The 20,177-nt window shown below is 43.0% G+C and overlaps 1 protein-coding gene across 1 annotated transcript in view; it reads left to right on the top strand.

The window, feature by feature from the left end:
- Positions 1-20,177, top strand: part of PREX2 (phosphatidylinositol-3,4,5-trisphosphate dependent Rac exchange factor 2) — a 327,787-nt gene that overhangs the window by 248,865 nt on the left and 58,745 nt on the right. Inside the window, exons 35-36 of the mRNA XM_025210219.1 lie at positions 7,401-7,544; positions 16,431-16,545. Coding sequence (XP_025066004.1) covers positions 7,401-7,544; positions 16,431-16,545 — 259 coding nt within the window. The remainder of the gene's footprint in view (positions 1-7,400; positions 7,545-16,430; positions 16,546-20,177) is intronic.

Raw genomic sequence — 20,177 nt, 5'->3', positions numbered from 1 at the left:
GGAAAGAGTTGGTCTCTGTAAGCTGCCCTGGGGCACACCTACAAGGTTGGCATGTTTTCTGAAGCATGTCTGGCCAGGCGCCTCTGCCACTGGCCACTTTTGCTCTAGCTGCCCAGAGTCCCACTTCACTGTCCATGATATGGGAACCCAATCTGCCCTCGCAGCGTAGCAGGGAAGCCATTCCAGGCTCAGGCACCCTGCTCCCAGATGCTTCATACTTTGCTGGAACTCAAATCCACAGCTTGCACTGGAAGCCTGCCCAAGCTGCTAATGGGACTTGTGTAGAGCCCAAAAGAAATGTAAACCAAAAGAAAAACTCATCTTCAGATTCACTTTGTCATCCTGAGACAGCTGCTCCTCTGATTCTCCCATTTTCCTCAGGGGGTTCACCTGGGGACAGTTACAGCAGCTCTAGCTTCCCCTCTCTCTGGTTGTCTGCTGCTTTTCTTCCTTTTCCTTTTATTCTCTCTGCCATCTCTGGTCACCTGACCTCCTGGCCAGCTGACCTGGTCAGATGCTGCTGCCTGGCAACCTGGCTCTTGGCTGCTCTGGTGGGCTGAGTGCTAGGAAAGGAAACTGCTAGCTCTCCCATGAGCAATGCTCCTACAGCCCCCGGTGAGGAACCCAGAGGTAAGGGGATGGGAGGCAAGGGACAAGAAAGTCCCAGCAAAGGGTGGGGGAACCTGGGTCACTGACCCCTGCCCTGCTTCTAGTAATGGGGTTGGGGCCACATTACAGTCCCTTATTGAATGGGGGAAGCAACCGAGTGGCTGATTATGCAGAAAAGGCTGAAGTACTCAATGCCATTTTTATCTCAGTCTTCATGGGCAAGGTAATTTCCCAGAGTATAGCACCTGGATGCACAGTTTAGGGAGAAGATGAGCAGCCAACAGTAGCAAAAGAACGGGTTAGGGACTATTTAATAAAGCTGGATATGTACAAGTTCATGGGGCAAACCTGATGTAACCAAGGGTGCTGAGGGAGTTGGCTGATGTGATTGTGGAGCCTCTGGCCATTATATTTGGAAACTCATGACTGGGGGAGGTCTTGGACAATTGGAAAAGGACAAATATAGTGCCCATCTTCAAGAAAGGGAAGAAGGAGGATCTGGGGAACTACAGACCAGTCAGCCTGGTGACTCAGTCCCTAGAAAAGTCATGGAGCAGGTCCTCAAGCAATCTATTTCTGAGCACTTGGAGGAGAAGGTGATTAGGATCAGTCAGCATGGATTCACCAAGGGCAAGTCATGCCTGAGCAACCTAATTGCTTTCTCTGGTGAGATGAATGGTTCTTTGGATGCAGAGAAAGCAGTGGACATGATATTCCTTGACTTTAGCAAAGTTTTGATATAGTCTCCTACAACACGCTTGCAAGCAAGCTAAGGAAGTAGAGTTTGAATGAATGGACTGTAAGGTGGATAGAAACCTGGCTGGATAGTCAGGCTCAAAGGGTAGTAATGAATGACTCAATGTCTAGTTGGTAGCCAGTATCGAATGAAGTGCCCCAGGAGGTTGCTCCTGGGGCTGGTTTTGTTCAATATCTTCATCAGCCAGGAAGATGGGATAGAGTGCATCCTCAGCAAGTTTGCAGATGACACCAAGCTGGGGGGAGTAGTAGGGACATTGGAAGGTAGGGCTAGGATTCAGAGAAACCTGGACAAATTAGAGGATTGGGCCCAAAGAAATCTCATGAAGTTCAATAAAAACAAATGCAAAGTCCTCCACTTAGGATGAAACGATCCCATGCACCAGTACAGGCTGGGAACTGACTGGCTAAGCAGCAACTCTGCAGGAAAGGACCTGGGGGTTACAGTGGACAAGAAACTGAGCAGGAGCCAACAGTGTGCTCTTCTTGTGAAGAAAGCTACTGGTATACTAGGCAGAAATAGTAGGAGCATTGCCAGCAGATCGAGGGAAGTGATTATTCCTCTCTATTCTGCACTGGTAAGGCCACATCTAGAGTACTGTGTCCAGTTCAGGGCCCCCTTTACAAAAAGGATGTGGACAAGTTGGAGAGTCCAGTGGAGGGCAACAAAAATAGTTAGGAGCGTGGGGCACATGTCTTAAGGGGAAAGGCTGAGGGAATTGGCCTTATTTAGTCTGGAAGAAATGGAGAGGGGATTCAATAGCCTTCAACTACCTGAAGAGTGGTTCCAAAGAGGATGGGGCTAGACTGTTCTGAGTGGTGGCAGATGACAGAACAAGGAGCAATAGTCTCAAGTTGCAGCAAGGGAAGTTTAGGTTAGATATTAGGAAGAATTTTCTCATGAGGATGGTAGTAAAACACTGGAACAGGTTACCCAGAGAGGTTATGGATTTTCCATCCTTGGAGGTTTTTCTGAGCCGGCTAAACAAAGCCTTGGCTGGGATGATCTAGTTGGGGATGGTACTGCTTTGAGCAGAGGGTTGGACAAGATGATTTCCTGAGGTCCCTTCCAACCCTAATTTTCTATGATTCTATGGTTTTCATCTTACCCAGGACCAGCCTCTAGGTTATCCTGCCCAGGGCACTTTGCCTCTCCCTGCTACTCCTGGGTGTCCTGGTCTCCTGTCTTGGCACTTCACCTCTCTTGGCTACTCCTGGGTATCATGGCTTTAGTCCCTATGACTGGACTGCCCTGCCGAGCACTTCGCCTACCTCAGCTCCTCCCAAGTGTTATTTCCAGGTCTGCCTTCTCCATCTGGGCCCTTCACTTTTCAGGGCTACTTATGAGTGGTGGGTAACAACCCTGTCTGCCTCTACCTCTGCTCCCTCCATGGCTTTAGGCTCATGGCCCTGTTAGTCTCTGGCAGTGGCCCCTTCTGGACCTTTGGCCCCTCCTAGGTCCTGTCCCTGCTCCCGAGCCAGCTAGGATTGCCCAGCTCTCAAGCCTTTTGTCGGCTATGGGCTTCATGTCTTCTGATTCCCAGGTCTGTAGCCCTTCCCTAGGTTCTGCTCCTAAAATAAAGGCCACCTGCCTGCATAAACAACTCTTTCCACCCAGCTACTACTCCCTTGTTCCCCAGGCCTGCAGAGTTGCTTACCCTAGTGCCATAGTCATTCCAGAAGCCTGGTTGCAGTCCTGCTGCCAGGAGCTCCTCTCCTCATGACTTCCAGGGCTAGATTTCTGCATGCTGTACTCTGCTTTGGCATTCATGATCTGGAGACCTCCTGCTGAGATGTTGCCTCAACAATCTCCACAGTCTTACTGCTAGCTCAACTCAGGCCTTGGGCTAAGCCCAGCCTCCTCCCTGGGTCATGTGGCCCCTGATTGCTTCCTGCCATACCTACAGCCTTTCTGCCTGCTCTTAAAGTATCAGGAGCACCAGGCCTCCTGCTACAAAAGATAAGGGTGAAGATGAGAACAGTGAAGAGTATGAGAGTAAGGATGCATGTAAAAGTGACTGGTCCTAATCTGTAGGATCTAAGAAAGGAGTAGCACTCACCAGGTTTTGGACAGAACCTAATATAGATTAAGTTAAGTTAATGCTTGAATTGAATCAAAGCTAATGTTGAATTTATAACATACTGCTATAGTATTGCTGTAGTTTTTGTCAGGATTATTTATAAAAATAATACCAAATTTTTCCTTGTGTGAAATCTAATTACTGTGGGGAGGCATCTTAAATGTCGGGTCATCTTGGATTTGAGTAAATATGGTATATTTACAGTGTGATTAACAGGTTAATCACATCTTAATTGTAACATCTGCCAGGGACATAAGAAACCTTGCTGAGATGGACAGTTACTGTGATTGTTTTTTTTTATTAGAGCAAGATGCAGGTTCAGCTCTGGGAGGCATTGCAATGTGGGAGCTAATTAGATGCCTATGTTGTGCAGTGCTCCTATTGCCAGCTTTCCATGAAGACATTTTCTTATTATATAGTGATTTGCAGAAATTTTATGTATAAATTTCTTGTCAACACAGAATTGCAGTATGGTCTATTTCAGCTTTAATTTAAATGCCAGAATCAGTACTATCCAAATGCTACAATTCAATGGAGAGAAGCAGTTTTGGCTGGCAAATACTGCTTTTAAATTTATGGAAAAGTATAATTGACATAACCAAAAAAAAGTATTTAACATTTTTCTAGATACCCAAACTAGTAAAAAGTACTAATTTAACCTCCTTTAGGCCACAATGGACGCATCTACATGTGCCATTGATGCACAGCAGTAAACAGCAGAGCTTATTGCTCCAGAACTTATTGCTTCCGGGGAGCTCCTGAGTGCACTGTTTATACATGCACCCAGACCGCAGCACATTGACCCAAGTCAAGCTGTCTGGGGCATGAGGGTGCTTCAGTGCAGGGCTAGCTGGCAAGAAGTCCCTGAACAGAAGCACCCTTGTGCCCCAGTCAACCAGGTCAGTGTCTACACATGTGCTGCTGTGCATGAAAAGAGTCCACAGCAGGGTAGTGCTTGTAAATACAAGTACTACCCTGCTGCAAAGTTTATTAGTTTCCTGTGTCCTAACAGGAGTGCATGTGTAGATCCTGAGATGTTTACTGTGGAGCTAATTAGTCTACTTCACAGTAAACATCTTGTGTAGATGTGCCCAATGTAATTTTTTCACGTACTACAGAAACCTCATAAGCATAATACAGAAACTGCAGTCTATCATAGTGTCAGTATGCTTACATCTAGAGCCCCTGATATTTTGTATGGTGGGTTAATTTTAAAAGTTGTTATATCTTTGTCACAGCTGAAAATACATTTAAATTTTAATTTGACATACATTGCTGAAATTCTGAAAGTGTTAAAAGACTTAGGCCACATAGAAGCATTCATCCCATCCCTCCTGCTTCTCATACCTTCTTGAGACAAGGGTGATCCTAGTCTGGGAAAAGCATGGGCTGTTTCAATCCTTTTATCCCCAGGGGGACTGGAGCATCAGGGCAAAGCCTCCTGTTCACTTCTCAGTCTGGAGTCCCTTGAATGAGAAACAGGTAATGGACTCACAGCATCACTCCCTCCACTTGGCTCTCAGTGCCAGTAGTGGGGACTACATGCTGTGAAGAATAAAGAGGATAGGTCACTCTCCCCTACTGATCTATGGGAGAGGTGGGATCAGATGCTCCTTGTGCCTTCTTCATATTGGAATGATTCCAGTCTCTTGGGGGCATGGGAGCCTTTCCCTGTGACACCACTCATCTTGGTCTGCAGGAGGAGTCTCTGGGAAAAAAACTTGAAATGCCTGAGTACTTTGGGTTTCTACCAGGAGAGCAGTGATTCTCCTGGTAGAAACAGTGTGTCTGTTCATGGCTTTAGGTAAAAAAGGGCAAGCTATCATTATCTTTTGTGAATGACAGTTGCATGACTACTTACTGTGTAAGTACCACAGAAAATATGTATGAGAGAACTGAGAATGAAAAATGATAGTGCTAGTTGCATTAGATGATGTTGGAATCTGAACCAAATAACTTAGTGTGACATTTGATATGTCAAACTGTAATGTAACATACTGTTGTAACATATTATTCTAATATACATACATATGCATCTATATCTATATACTAGCCAATTGCCCATCAAGAATGATGGGGGGCCTCTGTGAAATGGCTGCATTTCAATTCGGTTTTGGATTCTACCATTTCAGAGGACGGTGATTCATTTTGGTGTTTCGTATTATTGTCCTTTTTTGTTTCAGCCAAATCTGTTTCAGAGATTCGACTCTGCCAAATCTCCTCTGAATCTGTTTCGAAGGGGTGCAAGGGAAGCTTCGCACAGCCTTACCCAGCTGGGTGGGGCTTGGGGCTGGGTGGGGCTTGGGGCTGGGGGGCTTGGGGCCCCAGTGTAGAGCAGGATGGGGCCATGGGTGGCTCTGGAGGAGGGGGAGTGTCACTGCCCTCTGAGCAGGCAGGGAAACCCCTGCGCAGATCTCTGATCCCTGTTGAATCAGGTCGCGGGGCAGGGAAGTAGCACAGAGCAGCGAGCAAGCCTACTGGTCCCTGCCATGTGACTTGGTTCCGTAGGGAGCAGAGATCCATGCCGGGGTCTCCTTGCTGCCGCTGCCCGCCCTGCGCTGCCCTGATGATGTGGGGCTGTGTAGGGTGGGCAGCTGCAGTGAGAAGACCCTGGTGTGGATCTTTGTTCTCTGTGGAGCCAGGTCACATGGCAGGGAATGCCCAGCTCCTGGCTTGATTCCCTAGCTCCTGGTTCGATTTCCCTAGCCCCCAGTTCGATTCCCCAGCTCTCTGATCATACCCCCAGCTCTTCATGCCAGTTTTCAGCAGGCTGCCACTGCAGACTGGGGAGTTGAACCAGGAGCTAGATGTCAATATTAGAGCAGTCCTCCCCCCGCTTTTTTCCCTCCCTCTTCTTAGTTTTTGTTTTCCTGCAAGCCCAGCTCCGAAACTCCAAAATTCTCCAAAACATTTTAGAGCCTTCTGATTCATTTCAGATTTGGTGTTTCCAGCGCTGAAACAGCCCCAAACATCTCTGATCTCGTAGGATTTTCTAGAAGTTGCTAATCAATATATATATATATGTATGTATGTGTGTGTGTGTGTATATATATATATAATATATATATATGTATTATATATATGTATGCTTGTGCGTGCGCGCACACACACACACACACACACACACAGAGTATAATAACAGTTCTGTTGTCTCAGCCGAGCCTCTAATTTAGCACAGTTATTTGGTGGATGGTTTTGTAGGTATATACTCCTCATGCATATTCCATTTACAATTATAATGTGAGGATTTCTTGTTTTGATTAACAAAGCTAATGCAATGCAATGCATTCCAAGCTATGCACAGTTTATTCTCAGTGTAGCTGAAAAAAGTATAATAAGTGGCTTCATAATCTGTTTCCATTGCTCTGGAATCATGGGCTAGCTAGAAGCCAAAGGGGCAGCCAGCATAATTGTAACAGTCACACAAGTTCTGATATACCAGATAGAGATTAGAAGTGCATTTTGCATTTCATCAGTGTTGGTTGTAACATAGGCAGGCAAGGTTCTTTGGGTAAATACAATACCTTTTAATTAGATCAACTAAATAGTTGGAAAAATTGTTCTTTGCAAACTTAGGGGTACAAACACTCTTCTCCCTCTGCCTGAAGAAGGGTGTTCGTACCTGAAAGCTTGTAAAGAATAATTTTTCCAGCTATTTAGTTGGTCTAATGAAAGATATCACATTTACCCAAAGAACCTTGTCTACTTTGCATTTTATGCCATTCATTCCTGCCCCTGGCATTTCCCCTCCACAGCATTGTGAAGAAATAGCCGTGTAGAGCTAGTTTTTAGTGAACCAAAGCTATTTTTATCTATTTTGTAGCCATGTTTCATTGCAAAAGAGATGGAATCAGGATGGTGAACCTGACTTTATGAGTTTGCATGTAACAACTGTTTTGGGAGAAAATAGTTGTTGGCTTTTTAATAACATTGTAACATTAAATATTTTCTTAGATGTTCCAATCACATATCAAGCGGAAGGAAGCCGGCAAGCCTTGAAGGTTTACTTTTATCTTGATAATTACCATTTTGAGCAACTTCCTCAACGATTAAAAAATGGAGGAGGATTTAAAATACACCCAGTACTTTTTTCACAAGGTAATTTATTTTAACCTCTTAAAAAAAGTGTCATGAAAATCTGCAGTGTTACTTAGGCCCTACTTTAGTAAAGTATTTAGTTGCATGCATAATTTTAAGCACATGAGTCAGAAATAGAACCTGATTTAAATTGATTTGTTTGATTAGGGCTTTAAATCTAATGTGAATTTTAATTTTAAGAAATGTAGACATTTATACAAATACTAAATTTCCAGAGCTACACTTGAAAACTTAAGCCAGTTGTATTAATACAGATACCAGAGGGGGTTATCTTTTCTTTTGTAAATTCACAATATTAGTGGACATTATTAGTGAATATTAGTGGACAATTATTGGTCCTGAAAATGAAAATGACATTAAAAATCATATAGAGGATTGAAGTGATAGTCAAGTAAGTATTCTTCTCTTTTAACATTTATTCATTTATTGGGAATGAAATATCTTTTCTAGCATCTGTAGTTATGACACTGTAAACATTATTGAAATGATGAATGCACTGATGCTTATGCACTCATAAATTGCATACAGCCTACAGTTAGCAGAGGTGTCATTATAGTTATCAGGAACATGGGGTTTGATTCACCAAAGTGATGAATACCTCCTTCAAGGTGCTGATTGCCTTCAGCCTCCTTAGAATTCAGGGGGTTGAGAGCTCTCACTACCTTGCAGGGGGCACTCAGTATCCACACCAAATAGGTTCAAATCAGGTATGTAAAAGAAAGGAAGAATTCCAGGGAACTTTTGATCTAACATTAATTAAATAGGGTACAAAAATATGTAAAGGCAAATAACAAATTTGAATAGATCTAAATTCACTCACAGAGTGAAAATGAGAAGACTCAACAACAGCAGGAACGTTTCAGCAGATGAGATTATGAAAAAAATGCACAAAGGAGAATAGGAAATCATTTGGTTCCAATAGGATCTTTAATATATTGATTTTTCTCTTGTATAAAATGATTTTCATCTTCCTTCAGGAACTGTCTGTCTTATCTATTGGGCCTGTACCTAGATCGTAAGACATGCCACCTCCTCTCTGGGTGAATGGTACTAGTTGTGTTTTCCACAGAGTAGTTAGGTAGTTAGGTTTTGTACGATTAGTGTCTGAGAGAAATTTTAGGGCATCTTTACATGTGGTCTGGGGTGGGAGTGGGGAGCTGCTGTAATTAAAGTGCCCACGGTGTCTCATGTATTCAGCATCCCATGCTTCAAAATGGTGGTGGGGGTACTTTAACTAAAGCTGGTCGAACAAGCTTTAGCTAAAGCACCCCACGACCATTTTGAAGCATGGGAACGCTGAATACACAAGATGTTGAGGCTAATTAGCACACTCCAGCAGACTCGATTCATTGAGTCCGCTCCTTAGTTTAAAATCTTAATTACTTTCAGAATCTTCATTAGTGCTGTCATGTGTTTCTCTCTGCTTATAAAACCAGACATTTCAGAACCATGTGCCTAAAATATAGACTTCAAAAAAGAGATAATGATAATACTTTGTAGGATCAAGGCATTAATGTAGGCTTGTAAGAGACTCTACATTTGGGGATGGTTCTCTTATTAAGTCTTGTTGGTGAATTTATATCCATTGAATGAATACTTTTTTTAACTAAGTACTTTAGAATTTAAATTTTATGTTAAAAATCCCACTTCTTTTGGGTTTTTTAAAAAAGTTTCTACTTAAATTCTGGAGGTTTTCAGTTGGGTGTTAACATATATATAGAACAGAAGTACATCTCCACTATATTATACTCCTTTCTGAAGGGGAGAGCAAAATAGCACTTAGGCCCAGATTCAGCAACAATATCCGCTAAGGTGGAACATTTCAAACCTGTAAAGTCCATTGAGTGCAATAATATCGGCCCTCCTTGATGGTCCTCAGCAGGGTTTGAGGAAGCAGTTGATAATTAGTATTTAATGTCTTCTAATAAGAAGCAAAATTTGCTAACTTTGAAAGTACTCAGAGGAATTGTGATTTTCATATTCTTCAACCTCAAATGAATAATTTATTGACTGGCTGTATTAAGAGCTTCCAGCAGAATTAGCATTCTGTGTACAATTGGGCCTGTGAACCTGCAAGCTATACCCATCAGAATTCTGTTTATTGCATGTATTTTCTGATTATTCCATGGAGTGATAAACTCTTAAAATTTGTATGGATTATTAATAAAGTAGCAGTGTTCTTAACTGTAAAATCTTTAGTGCTCCTCCCAAACAAATGTATTTCATTAGAGTCCATTTTTTGCATTATCTGTCTTAAGATCTTGCTTTTGTCTTTTGTCTTAAGATCTTGCTTGACTTGCAAAAAATCTTTAAAAATGAACAGGAGTTGGTTATGAAAAACTGATTAAATATATTTTCTAAATTAAATGAAGTGAGGTATGTGTGGGTGTGGGGAAAATGAGAAAAAGTTAATGAGTTAAGAACCACATCAGTGTACTCATCATTCATATTCATTGTTTATACTTTTTTCATTTAACTTAAATGTAAATCTAGTTTGTGCTGTAGCAATATACCCAGTATACCATTTATCCTTTTACTGTATTTACTCAAATATAAGGCAACCCTGATTATAAAATGACTTCCCAATTATCAGATTTTATATATGGAAAGTTTATAAGCTTGTTATAATTTCTCAAGTATAGAATCCAATTATTGGAGGTTTGCCTTGTATTTGTCCCTCTCCCGCTGCTACAGCAGGAAAAGTAAATCTGGGGATCAGGTGTCTCCTTTCCTGTGCCCCCCCCCCCACAAGATCTATCTTCCTTACTATCACACTCTGCTCTCCCTAGGGACATAGAAGTGAGAGGCAAATTTGAACACACTGACCTAGAAATATACATTCCTTAAGTACCTTACAGACAGGGGAATTACTACAGGTATCCATGGATGTGGTTCATCAATAAGTGTTGCAAGTTTTAGACCAGGTACTTCATAAATACTTACACCTTTAAGAAGCAATTCTATACTTACTTGTATATAGTTGCATATAGTACAAACTTTTTTTTTTGGAATTATTTTTATGTTCCAGGTCAAATTAGCCAGATCAAATCATAATCCATTTGAATAATTCAGGAGACACATGTGTCCCTGCTACTGGAAAGCATCTTCCACCCCAGCCTGGGGCATAAAATACTTACAAAATCTTTGGCAGGCATCCTATGTGCAGGCCCAAGTCTGGAGGGTTGGGGTTTGGATGCCACCAAATTTTGTTTGCTCTCAATCATATGGCTGCAGGAGCAAGCTAGGGAGGAGTCCCCCATTTCCATAAAGTCGGTGTGTAGCTGAGATCCTCCTACTGGAAGCTGGCCAGTGGGAAGCTAACTATGAGGCTCTCATAGGGTCTCCTAGCAGCAAGCAGATAGGAGTGCACTCTCTGTTACACAGTGCCATTTTAATTGCATTTTCAGCTTGGATATCAGACCAGTGCAGTGACTATGCTTGATCTTAGCTCACAAGATTTTTGTTTTAATTGAAAAAAAAATTAAATTAGTTATTTATGTACATCCTCTATCATAGACTTCCATTGCACCTTTTTTTTAAAACCACCTTAAGAAACTCGCACACTCGTTACAATAACTGCACCTGCTCCCCTGCACCCATGTGCACCCACCCTCTGCCCTTCTCTATCCCAAACCCTGGTCCCTTAGTCCAGGCCCCGATTTCGGGTTTCCTTTCTCAGCTCATTCAGTGTCCTTGTCACTGTCGATGTCACTGTCCCTTCCACTGCTGCTGATCATGTTGTTGTCCTCCTCACTGTCTCCAGGTCCAGTTGTGTCATTGTCCCCTTCGTTCTCCCTGTCCACTTCCCTTCCCAGAGGGACTTTGAACAGCCTGTGACACGTGCCCCTTTTCCAGATGGAGTTGGCTGCATCCTCTTCATCCCCTCCCACCGCTTTCCAGTAGTAGGACTGGAGTTCTCTCAGAAACATTTTAATACAATCCGTTTGCTCAAGCTTAGTATGAGGGTCCACTAAGGAACATCAGGAGGTTCCTGCATTGCCACAGGGTGCTTCTGATGCAGGACACAAACTGGTCAAAGTGGGTTGTCTGGGACCCCTGATGTTTAGTCAGGAGTCTGAACTGCGCTGCCTCCCTTGTCATCAGCCTGACTCCTGTCACTTCCTCAAGGAGCTGCCTTACCTTTTTCCATACTCCCTTGGCATAGGGGCAGAGCCAAAGAAGGTGGCTGATGGTCTCATTCTCACCTTGGCAGCTTGCCCTGGGGCAGCTGGGTCTAGACTCTCGTCTCGATCTGTGCCTCCACACCTTCATTGGGAGTACATCGTGAGCTATGCGCTAGTTCAAGTCTCTGTGATCTTTTCTTAGGTCTTTGTGGAAGATCCGGTCCCAGACAGCCTGGCAGTCACCATCAGGGAGCAGCTCCAGCGTTGATAGCCTGTCTCTCTCTCTGACTGTTTTCTGTATCTTACTGCGGTTGGACATGATCTCTGGGCTTTCCTTCTGTAGCCCATACTTTCTCCAGAACTCCTTCAGCACACTGTAGAACCAGTGTAGGGGTGCTCCATGGTACATGGTCTCCTTCTGGCTAGTGTGTACACCTCCCATAGTCTCAGGAGGTGACCTGTAAAATACTTGACAAGACAGGCTGTTTTGGTTGCTGGCCTGGTCACCAGCTTGCAGATCTGGCTCATGTACCGTCCCCACAGAAACAGGTGAATGTCTGGTATCCCCCTGCCCCTGGCCTGTTTTTTCTTGTACATGGTCTTTGTTGCCAACTTCTCCTTTCTGGATCCCCAAAAGAAGATGCACATGGCTTTCTGGATTCTGTGGCTGACATACTTGGGTGGGGGGAAGACCAGTGCAGTGTATAGAAGCACTAGTAGCAACACTGCCTTCATGAGTGCCATGCACCCACCCATGGAGAGGCAGCATGCATGTCACAGACCCAGTCTCTGCTTCACTTTGGACTCCTTCTTCTCCCAGGCACTCCTTCCACTCAGCTCGGGGTCAAACTCCACCCCAAGGATCTTGACCTCCTCAAGGGGGGCCGAGACTCCCAGGGACGCCAGGTCCCTGAGCTCACCCATGGCCAGGCATGTGCTCTTGCTCACATTGAGCTTGGCCCCTGCTGCCACCTCATAGATCCGTGTGTGCCACAGGGCTCTCTCTACAGCACACTTATTCTGGCACAGAATGTTCATGTCATCCATGTAGGCCAGGACCTTGGTCTATTCCTTGCTTCTTCTGGGAATCAGGATTCCATGCATCCTGGGGTCCTGCCTGAGGTGCTGGGCCTGAGTTTCAGTGGCACAGATAAAAAGGATTAGGGAGAGTGGGCAGCCCTGGTGGACCCCCGACTCTATCGCAATCTGTGCTCTGAAAAACCCATTGACCAGCACCTCACTGCTAACATCTGTGTACAGTGTCCTTATCCAGCTGGTCAAGGACGGAGGGACACCCATTCACTTCAGCATCTTGAAGAGAAACCAGTGTGGCACTCTGTTGTAGGCCTTTTCCAAGTCCAGGTTCAGCATCGCCCACTTCTGTCTTCTGGCCCATTCCAGCTGGAGTGCATTCCTCAGTTGCAGCAGGGCTCCATGGATCTGGCATCCTGGTACCACAAACAACTGGTCTTCATGGATTATGGAACCTAGGACAGATTTAAATCGCTTGGCCAAGACTTTGGCCAGCAGCTTACAGTCAAAGTTCAGGAGGGTGGTGGGCTTCCAGTTCCTTAACTCTTCCCTCAGACCTTTCATGTGCAAGAGAGTCATGAGGCCCTGGTCCATCCCAACCCCTAAACAGTCCTCCTGAAGTTACTCTTAAAAGAGCTCCAACAGGTTGGGGCCTACCAGGTCCCAAAAGGTCACATAAAACTCCATGGGCAGGCTGTCCAACCCAGGAGTTCTACCATTGTTGAACCTCCAGAGGGTGTGCTCGAGCTCCTCCAGTGTCCACTCCTCTTCTAGCTGCTGCTGCTCAGCTTCTCTGAGGGCCTGGGTGAGTCCCTGCTGCATGGTCCTCACATCGTGCACTGTAGAATTCTCGGTAGAAAGTGGTTACCTTTTCCAGCATGCCTTCCTTCGACTGGTGCTCTGTCTCTCAGGTACATCATGGGCTTCTCTTTGCTCTTCTTTATTCTGGAAAAGTAGGCAGACTACTCCTCCTCCTTTGCTACCCAGGGTACCCTGGCCTGGAAGATATTTTTCCTGGCCTCCTCCTGGTATCAGGCCCCAATCTGGGCCTTTACCTCCTGCATGTCTTTCCTCACATCCCAGCCTGCTGCTGCCTGCCTGTGCAGGTCCTGTAACTTACGGGTCAGGTGTTCATGTTGCCTCCTGTGGGAGAAAGCTCATCGATTGCTGGCCTTCTGGAAGAACCTTGGTTCTGTTTTTGACACTGGCCCACCACTCTGTCTGATTCAGGTACAGGCTCTTGAGGGCCTCCAGTCTGCATAGTGCTCTCTGTAACTTTGCTGGGTCTTTTTGTCTTCCAGCAGCCTGGTGTTTAGCTTCCATACCTCCTTGCCCCTCTCCAGCTGACCTCTCATTTTTGCCTGGATTGTGAGGAGACAATGCAGGCCTGAGAAACAGACAGGCATGGAGTGGGCTCCCTTTACCTTCCACCCCTCGGGGAGGAGGACAAAATCTATCTGGGTTTTGGCTTGCACTACTGGGTCCACTCAGGTGAAATTCCCACTGAGGCCTTGGGCTTCTTTCCTGGAGTCTACTAGGCTGTGGTCTTTGATCAGTTGTTTTAGTAGCCTGGAGGATCTTTCTATGCCTGCCCTCTGGGCTGTGCTGACTCTATCTTCCTCGCTGATGACACAGTTGGAATTCCCTGCGATGATTACCGGCCAGCCGCTTGGCATTGTTAGGGCCATGTTTTCTAGGAAATTGTAGCTTGCCTTTGCTTTGGTTGGTGCGTACCCACACAGGACTTCAAAATCTGTCCCATTTGCTTCCATGGTGGCTTGCAGCAGCCTTCCTGCTACTATTTCTCTGTGCTGCATGGGGTATACTGTATCTCCTTTCAGCAGAATTGTGACCCCAGTAGCCCTAGTGTCATCCGCCCTGACCACAGGGCTGCCCCATGCAGCCTGTGTTTGGAGAACAAAGAGCTGCTGGTGTTAATGGGAAGACCACACTCCTGCAGTCAGATCATGTCTGCTTCTATCTCCTCCAGAGTCTGTATTACCTGGTCCCATTACCTTTTCCCTAACAAACTTCTCACATTCACAGAAACAATTTTAAGAGTTTTCATTGTGTAGTTAAATTTGGGTGGTGGTTGCGGGGGGTAGGATTTCAGGTACCTCCTTTCTTCTCTCAATTTCAAGTTTGGCTTTCTTTTCCTCACTCTCTGGATCTTGCTGTTTTGCCTGACTGGGCCCTTCCTTAGAGTCCCTTGCATGACATCAGTCTAAAGCCAAAAGGCTTATCATTAATCATAGAGTTCATTGGGCTAGGCCCCAGCAGAGACAGCGGTGTTTCAAGCCATGGTTATCCCACATCTCAACACTTCTCAGTATGTGTATATTACAAATACCTCCTCCCCTCCCTCTTCCCCAAAGGAGCCATGTCCTAATTAGCCCCTTACTAGTGCCTGGAACCAGGTGTTCTTGTCATGAGTCCTGGTATCCTCCAAAAATTTATATGTAGATGAGGTGCAGGGCAACCTGGTCTGGCTCCATCTCATGGAGGATGGGCCCACACTAATCATATGTGACAGGCTGAGAAAGTGTGAACAGAAGGATTCTGGGTAAGTTATTTGGGGCCCTATTTGGTGATGTTTTCCAGGCTTTTAAGGCTAGTTAAAAAAAGAGGACTCATTGGAAATGGGAAAGAAATGTCAGCTTAGCTGTGGGAGTGAAGAGGAAATTGAAATGTATTCAATGTATGGCTCACCATGACTGGAAAAGAGTTGACATTGAGGGGGACTGAGTGCAATGGGAACTACTATATAATTCAGACCTATACTGACTTATAAAAAAGCTCTTTACTTTTGTGGTAGGTTTCCATCAACATATTGAACGTAGTAATTTAGTGGGAGGGTATCAGGATTGCTCTGGTTCATCTGGTGCTGGTGTGGTATTGTAGTACCTCTAGGCCCAGTGCTAGTTCTCTGTGGAGGAAACATTTTCCCATTTTTTAGGGCTATTAAAAAACAAAATAGAAAATGGTTCCCAACATTGTGTGTTTTATAGTTGTCCTCAGTATTGGCTGCTTTAGTTAACTTTAATAGTTGGTTTCTATTTCTGAGCACATGCTGCTTTTGGCAGCAGTTCAATTATAGATGATGTATTTAGTGAGGTTTCCTTATAAATATAAGACGAGGGGCTTTTTCTCACATGCTGATTGGGGGGGAAATCCTCGTCTTATATTTGAGTAAATATGGTACTACAAGAAAACCAAAACAAACTTTTCCCAGCACCAAAGCATATCTGGTTTGTAAGCATTTTCATGGGAAGTTTTTCACTGGGACCTAATCTTGAGAGGTACATGCTCCATATCTCTCAGAATCAAGCCTAATAAAAAGAGAGTTTTCAGGTGTCCTTTTTATGGGAATAATTGGTCTTTGAATCCTTAATTTCCAGTATTCAATAACTGAAAATATCCAGGAACATCCTAGGACTAAATACCAGTTTGAATTATTGCCTATGTATATATGGTCACAGGACAAACATATTTTAATTGGAATAACAGAACTGGATACCTCATTTATAGTTGATCTAGAGCACAAGAAATATAATTTTTAAATGAAATTTTAAACAGTGATCTGTAAAAAAAATGATGGCTTATAAAAACAGCTTTGCAAACCACATTAGGGGTGTAGCCTAAGAAATACTGCAGTGTTCTGTGGATGTTTTAATTGTATACAATGAAAAAAATTAAATATTTCATCCTGATATTTTTCCCTTTCTCACAGCACTGGAGAGCATGGAAGGATATTATTACAGGGACAGTGTATCAGTAGAAGAATTTCAAGCCCAGATTAATGCAGCCTCACTAGAAAAAGTCAAGCAGTATAACCAGAAACTCAGGTAGGTAATAAGCCAGCCTTCCCTATGTTTGCTACATAGCCTCCATACTAAGCTGGAGCTTTTCAAATTATGGTAGATAATAGAACATTCATTTGTGGTCTGTAGTGAGCTAACTGGACTTGACTCTTCTTATTTCTAATTGCTAACTTGAATTTTAAAATACATTAAATTCTTTTCTAATATTTTTCCTTGAAAAAAAACCACTTTTGGAATTGCCTTGGTGGTGTTCTGTTCCTGTAAAAAGAGAGGGAGCTGTTGTCTTTGTAATCAGAAACAGACTAGAATGTGACTTTTTAAGTGAAGCTCATGACTCTGAGAGCTCTACTCAGTGGGAGCATCTACATGTGTGCTTTACTGCACATTAGACTGATCTAATGTTCAGTAAAGCATCACCTTTTACATGTGTGGCAATTACTGTGCAGTAGATTATGTAAAGCAATGTTTGCTAGTTCTGTCAATTTCTAGTTTGTATAGGAGATTGGCTAAGAGAATCTAATAAAGGAACTACAGCAGTAAAATCCATTGACTTTTGGAGCATTATTCTCAAAGGAAAACATAAAACTGAAAATATTTCCTGGAATTATGCTCATTCGGACTGAAAGCCTCAGAGTAACTTTGAAGGCAGTAGAAACTATGCATATAGAACCACCTAATTAAGAACAAACTAAGCCAAATAACCCAATGTAGTCCATAAGCCCCTTCCGTTTCACCAGAATCATGCACATATCTTCTTGACCCTGAATTTATAAATCATTTCACAGTCTTTTGATAATCTCAGCCTTAGGATAAATCACTGTAGGGAGCTAAAAGGAAAGAAATAGTTACACCTGAAGAGGGCATGGGGATGTGTTAATATAGAACCATTTCAAGCAATCACAGTTGTGGCTAAGTCATCTATCAATGAAAACTGTTGACATGAATCTAGTTTCCAGATAACACTGAGCCATTAAAACTTAATAGAACTAAAATATGCTAATTTTCTGTGGAGATGGCATGATATTTGCTTACCTTTGATGGCACTTAAAAATGGTTTGAGCTGTTGACCTAAACATGTCTATGCAACTTGAACAGTTAGATGCAACGATCAATAATAATTTGGCTTTTTAGCACTTAATTCTGCAAATACTGACTGTGCATTTCAATGAATTTTAACTGTGTAGAAAACTTTAACAGCATTTTATTTCTTTCAAGATAAGAATTTCTCACAGGTTTCTTAAATAACTCCATAAAGTCATTTCAACTTGAATGACTCAACAGACTTTTTTGTATAATTTAAAAAATGTCAAGAAGTATGTGTTACTCCTTGTACAAAATAAAGATGGTGATTCCCTGTTTTAATTGAAAAGTTCAGTCATAAATATGGAACTATAATCAGCTTTGCCATATTATAGCAGATATTTTATCCTGGATACAAGAGCTACCTTAATTCTAATTTAGGTATTCATAAAATGTTTATAATTTACAGTTCTTGGGGTTTTTTCAAGTACCTCTCATGACTGATATATCAGTTATATGATTATCATATCTATGGTGAAGCATGGAAGGTAGTTTGAAGCCAGCTATAGAATAGGTCTCTGTCTTCCTTATTTGACTCAGACTAATCAATCTTTATCTAATCAATAGTATAAGGAAACATTAATTTTAGGATAGCTATGGTTTAGTTTTCCCCTAGAATTGCAAAAAAGCACATCAGCAAAGGAGAAATACTTTATCTGTATAAAAATATTGAGAAACTGCTGCTGATATATTTATCTTTATACAGTCAGCCAGATTGCATTTATGTTTATAGTTAACCATTAGCATCGCCATTTCTGTTTCTCAGACACCTGCAGGAGAAAAAAAATGTTGTGCTGAAATTCTGTTTGCAAGTTGGGGAGATGGTGGTAGTTGCCAGCACTGTAAATATAGTCTGATCTAATGGTTTGCAAATGAGAACATGCTGCACAATCAGAAGAAAGTAATTAAATCAGCAAAGATTTTAAACATGTTTATTACCAGGGATCCTGATTTTCTCTGTTAAAAAATCCCAAATTCTCTAATAAAAAATCTGAAATTCTCTGATTAGAAAACCCCAAATCTATGTTTTTCTATAATTAAAATTAAATGCCACTATATATATTCTTATATAATAAAGGGCTTAGTCCATCTGTCTGTCTGTCTGTAACCTTCTTGGAGCACTCTGACTGGTTAGTGAAACAACCTATCAAAGTGCGGAGCACTGCCATGACAGCAGGGACATAGGGGACAGAGTGGCAGGGTGGGGGAGGGGCCGAGGCCAGAGCCACTGGCCTCGCCTCCCCACTCCATCCCCACCATCATGGCAGTGCTCTGCCTCCAAGAAGCAGGGCCGGGGGGCGGGGGGGGCGGAGGGAGAGGGTGAGGCCAGCGGTGGTGGCATGGGGTGCTGGCAGAGGGGGACGGAGGGGACAGCTGGGCAAGCTTCCCCCCACCTGCTCCTGGGAGGGGGTGGTGGGTGGTGGTGCATTTTTCCATGTTTTTCCATGGCAAAAGGAAAACCTGGATCTCTATTTATTATTATATGTTTGACAGCTCAGTGGTAATCCTCTAATTTAGAGAAAGTATATAAAAAGCTTACATCTTAGCAGTATACCTTAGCAGTATAGTAGCTGATGGTAAGTGACTCCCATTTCTTCTAATCTCCTTAGGTCTCTTTTACCCTGAGATTTTTTTTAACCCTTCTCTTGACCTTGTACTCTCCTTTAGTTCTTTTCACAAACTAAATGTGCTTTAGTTATTCCTGTCTTAAATCCACCTTCAATTCTCACTTGCCTTTCCATCAACTGTGCAATCTCCCTTCCTTTTTCCATCTTTAAGCTTTTTGGAGTTCTTCTCCAATTTTGTCCTGTCCAATCTGGGTTCTCCTTTGTGCTCTACTGAACCCACTTATGGTATTTTCCTTATTGACCTCTTCATAGCCTGTGCTCAGAATTAATGCTTCATCTTCATGTTTCTTGGTCCATCACCTTTGATCCCTACATAGCCTTTCTTTCTGGGTGTTGTTCTTGGATTCTGTGCCCTCTCCTGGTTTTCCTCTGACCTCTTAAGTGCTTCTTGTACCTCTCTCCTCTTATACTTCTGCATCTCATCTCTGTTGCTTCAAGTATACATAAATTTAACCACCATTTCTACAACTTGCAGGTGTATCTCTTTAGATCTAGTATCTCATTCGGTCTTTCTGACATTCCTTCCATGCATGGAATCACCAGGTTTTCAGGTTTTAGTTCACGATCACTATGGTTATAACAGAGAACTTAATTTTTCATTCTTTCACTTTCTCAATCATTATCCTGTCTGTCACTTAGGACTATGACCCTGGGTGTCATTTTGACCCATTTATCTCTGTAGGTTCTCACTTCTTGTCTCTGTTTAAATCTTGTAGATTCTTGTGTTGAGAATACTGCTTATCATTATTTTCTGATGCTATCTGTATCTAGATACTATCTCATGTCTTTTTACTTAGACTGTAAACTTTTTGGGGCACATACTACCTTTTTTGCTCTGTGTTTATATATTGAATAATCTAGTCCTGGTCTAGAACACCTCTGGACTATGGTAATACAATTATAAATTATGTCTGCATATTGAACACAATGTCTTTACAGGAACTGTTT

Source organism: Alligator sinensis, unplaced genomic scaffold (assembly GCF_000455745.1).
Source record: "Alligator sinensis unplaced genomic scaffold, ASM45574v1 scaffold1102_1, whole genome shotgun sequence".
NCBI lineage: Eukaryota > Metazoa > Chordata > Crocodylia > Alligatoridae > Alligator > Alligator sinensis.
This window is presented reverse-complemented; position numbering and strand designations above follow the sequence as displayed.